Consider the following 4,380-nt stretch of genomic DNA (forward strand, 5'->3'; position numbering starts at 1 on the left):
TTCTGCCACTGTTCTCTCTGTATGCAGGCAAAGCTTCCATGTGGACTGCAAGGAGGCAGAACATCAGTGGGTAAAGATGAGAATCTACTTTTGTGCAAAGGGTGGCATGGTAAGGGAGTTACTGGGACAATCATATATATAGTCTTGTAGGAAACAATAGCATAAATAAGGAAACAGGTACAGATTATTTGCCTTGCCAAAAGCAGTAGAGACAAGAATACTCACACCCTGGAGCTGGCTCTCTGCTTACACCTCTACTCTGGGGTCTGTAAATCCACGCTTGCCTTCGTTAACCAGAGTGGGCCTCTCAGTTCTTGTGTGCCACACCAACACCTAGAGGGAATCACAAAGAGTTCAGGGGCTCTGGATGCCAGGGAAATGCCAAAAGCAGTGCATCCATCGGGTGGGATCCTCAGAAACCCAGGGCTCACAGCTGTTTGAAGCATTGTTCAAAGGGGTTGAGCCTGGGAGAGACTTCACAGGCACATGAAACAGTGTCAAGGAGGAGGGATGATTCTGGACCAAAACCAGACCAACCCTCTGCTAATCCTTATGGACTTTGGAGGAGCAATCTGGGCATGAATTGTACATCCGAGGCTCTCTATTAACACAGAGTGCACAGCACTAACTGTTTCTCAGTGCTCTCAGAGCCTTGCATCTCTGAAGAATTTGGCAAGCCCTTTCTGTCTGTCCCAGCCCCGATCAGAACTGACATGTGCCAGCACATGACACAGTGGAAGGTAGAGGCACATGGCATGAGGCTGTAAAAGCAGCCAGGACCCAGCAAGGAGAATGTATCTTCCAGGTCTCATGTCCTACTCACCTTAGTGCAGTTGGCTGCTTTGGGCTCCAGCCCATCCATGGTCACTAGATCCTTCAGCAGACTGGTTTCCTGGTAGCCTCCTTTAACTCCCTCCAGCTTGAAACTGGCCTGAGGCTTCTCCAGAATCAGCTTGATGCTGATAGCAAACCCAGCCATGTCAATAGCAAAGGGACGGTTTGGGTCAAAGACGGTTTTCCAGCCCACCACCTTGCCTGCTGGGCTCACTTTTGGGGATTCATATCGCAGCCCTCCAACGAAAGCCACAGGCCAGACCGACACCCTCCTTGTGTAGCGCATCTGTGGGCCAGAAGGAAACGGTGCTGTGAGAATTCAACCCTGCTACCTTTGTCCCAGCCCATCAGTGTGCCACCCTCTGTTTGCATTGGCACCTATCCTCCTCCACCGACTTCCCACACAATCGCACAGCTCTAGGCAGCACAAGCTCTTGTTCACCCATGTTCCCACTTGAAGAGCTACAACTTGCAAAGCCACAAGGCTGTTTCAGCACGTTCTTCTCTGAACATCAAACTCCCTGCTTTTTCATGCCCATGTCAGCAGCCTCTCAGTGTCTGAAGGGGGATACAAGGATGCTGGAGAGGGACTCTTCATCACGGACAGTAGCGATAGGACAAGGGGTGATGGGATCAAACTGAAACAGGGGAAGTTCAAGTTGGATGTAAGGAAGAAGTTCTTCCCTGTGAGGGTGCTGAGGCGCTGGCACAGGGTGCCCAGAGAAGCTGTGGTTGCCCCATCCCTGGCAGTGTTCAAGGCCAGGTTGGACACAGGATGTTGGAGCAACCTGCTCTAGTGGAAGGTGTCCCTGCCCATGGGAGGGGTTGGGACTGGACAAGCTTTAGAGGTCCCTTCCAACACAAACCAGTCTGTGATTCTATGATTCTATATTCAGTCCCTCGGAAGGAAAACCTTTGGTTTTCTGATCTCATCTGAACTGTTACACTTTTTGGTAGAATTTTATCATTTTTGTAAATGCCAAATTTACAAAATATTATCAATTTTGTACATGTTTGGCATTTACAAAACTTCTCCGAGGTCTCTAGCTCTGTATGATCAACTCCACTCACTCTAACTTCACCCTCACACAAGTTATCTCCCTCCCTGACAGATGCATCTTTGTCCTCATTTATCACAAATTCCCCCCATCCTTGTTCTTCCATCCATGGCTTCTGCCTAAAAGAGTGAGGTTTTATTTAAACTGTCAGAAAGGACCTAGAAAGAAGTAAGAAAGGATAAGCTTAACAGAGATCTAAAACAATAGGAAAACTGGCAATGTGTTGTGGTGCAGAACTCTGTGTTTCAAGTAGTACAGCTTGGCTTAAATTGGGGACAGGGGAGTTTACTGAATATTTGCAAGTTTACAATAGATTTGGAGTCTCACAAAAGCTGGGTTTCCAGCAGAAGCTTGGGCAAGCTTCTGTGATGCCAGGGGCACAGCCCTGCTGCAGTGCTTGGAACTCAGAGTACAGAAGGGCAGCCAAGGGACAAAGATGGATTAGAAAGCCTGTCGACTTCTCTGCCGTCCCCTACTCATCACACCCCTGCAACACTGCACATTTATGCTTTGCCAGAAGTTTATCTTTGGGTTTAGTTAAATCAGGTCAGCTGTCCCTGAGGAGAGATATAAATACTGGGCTATATGTCCTCTGGTCCCTGGCAAAAAGGGCTCTAGCTGGTGCAATGGTGCGTGTGAGCCTATACCATGGCAGACCTGCTCTTTGCTCTTTCAGACCTTTAGAGCGTGACCACTGGGTCTGCATATCTACAGCTTTGCATCTGCCCTATACCCAGCTCCCACTGAGTGCAGAGTGTGTGAGGAGGGCTGTAGGCAGCATGCAGGAGCCCTTGTCTCCCAGCTGATGCTAAAAGTCCACATGGTTGCCCTATCTTAGAGGTCTTTGCAAGTGCATCTGTCCTTAAGAGGCTTTGCAGCTGTATCCTGCTTTTCTATCCTGTGTAACTTGCTCTTACCTCTTCAAAGAGCTCCAGGCTGTAGGTGTTGTCATCATCGGCAAAATACACTACCCCTTCTGGTGGTGCGGTGTTGCTGAAGCTGTCCCTCAGCCAGTGCAGCCCCAGGTTCCTCTGTAGTGTCCCCCTTGGGGTGTGGGATGGGATCCAGGACAGCCCCAGCTTCAAACTCTTGGGCGTCTCCACATTGAGGTGGGTAAAGTTGAGCCCTGCCTTCTCCAGCAGGTTGGATACCAGGTTGGTCCTCCGGGGCGAGTCCTCCACCACCACCCAGTGCAGGTTCTGCACGTGTAGGAAGGTGTTGGCCAGGCGGGTCAGCTCAGCTTTCTGCACTGGCCGGGTGTAGGTAGGGGTGATAACAAAGATGGTTGGGAGGGTGTCTGACCATGGGGGAGGCCTGGAGTACACATAACTCTGGATGACTCTCGGCGTTGCCCCTGTGCTTTGCTGCTGCCGAATACATGTCGGGAGGCCGCCTTCTCTCAGTGCAGATGTACCATTGAGGAGAGCTTTAGAGGTCACGTTCTCATCTGTCTCTTCTGGGGAGAAAGGATGGAAGGAAGAAGAGGGATGTTAGAGAACTGATCACTGCCTCCTCTCCAGGGAGTGCTGGGGACACATCTGTCTGGAGTCAGAGCTCAGCACATAGAACGGTTTGGGTTGGAAAGGACCTTAAGATCATCTAGTTGCAACCCCCCTGCATCAGCATCCTCTCCCCAAAGCCAGCCTATGGGGTATGTTTAACTCTTCAGAACAGTTTGTGTGTCTGCTATAGGCAAACCCTGAGGGGGCCTTCAGACAAGTTTGTCTTTGTTTAACCCATCCTGTGAGTTGAGCATCTCCTACTGAGGGTTCGCACCAGGAATCATCACGACCACCAGCACGCTGGCAGCAGAACTCTTGCACTTACTTCTCAGCAGGCTGAGGTAGTGGGTGGTTGGGTACTGGTGCCACAAGGTTAGGAGAAGAGCCCATGGCAAGGCAATGAGGATCGTGGTCAGAAGGTTACGTCTCCTCAGCATGCTGCAGAGAGCTTCCAATGCCCAGGCATCTCTCTACCTTTCAGAGCAGAAAAACAGAGTAAGGCCTGTGAAATATCAGTCACCACAAACATTAGGACAGTGAGTCTAGAGGCCAAACTAATAGGCTGAGCTTGGCTTGCTTGGAGGGAAGCATGATAAATGTTGGGCTCCAATCCAGCAAAGCATTTGTCTAAGTATAAGTTTACAAGGAGCCCCATTAAGGTTGTGGCCCAATCGTTATCCAGCTGCCCTGGCCAATTCCTGTGCTATTCAATAGAAGCTTTTATCTATTTATGTTGCTATAAAGAGCCTCCTGCTGCTCCATGATGAACCCACTGTCCTTGACTTCGGGTTGTTCCTGTTGCTCATTCTGAAGCCAGAGTTACTTGCCCCCTCTCTGGCACCGGTATTAATTCCTGTGCTTTGTGGTGACTGTTTAATTTGATTCTTTTGTAGAATGTTTTAGAACTGTGTGCAAGAGTTGTATTCCTGCATATGCAACTGGACAAAACAGAAGACATCAGGTATCCTCGAGGTAGCCAGCATCTC

General features: G+C 49.7%; 1 protein-coding gene across 1 annotated transcript; it reads right to left on the reverse strand.

Moving 5' to 3' along the window:
- Positions 1–246: 246 nt before the first annotated feature.
- Positions 247–3,831, reverse strand: LOC104402590 (galactosylgalactosylxylosylprotein 3-beta-glucuronosyltransferase 1-like). Its single transcript, XM_010010498.1, has 4 exons — positions 3,720–3,831; positions 2,810–3,348; positions 824–1,120; positions 247–333 (listed from the first exon to the last, which is right to left on the reverse strand). Exons 1-4 carry the CDS (start codon positions 3,829–3,831, stop codon positions 247–249), a joined length of 1,035 nt encoding a protein of 344 aa, XP_010008800.1.
- Positions 3,832–4,380: the final 549 nt, after the last annotated feature.

Source organism: Nestor notabilis, unplaced genomic scaffold (genome assembly GCF_000696875.1).
Source record: "Nestor notabilis isolate BGI_N333 unplaced genomic scaffold, ASM69687v1 scaffold23232, whole genome shotgun sequence".
Classification (NCBI taxonomy): domain Eukaryota; kingdom Metazoa; phylum Chordata; class Aves; order Psittaciformes; family Psittacidae; genus Nestor; species Nestor notabilis.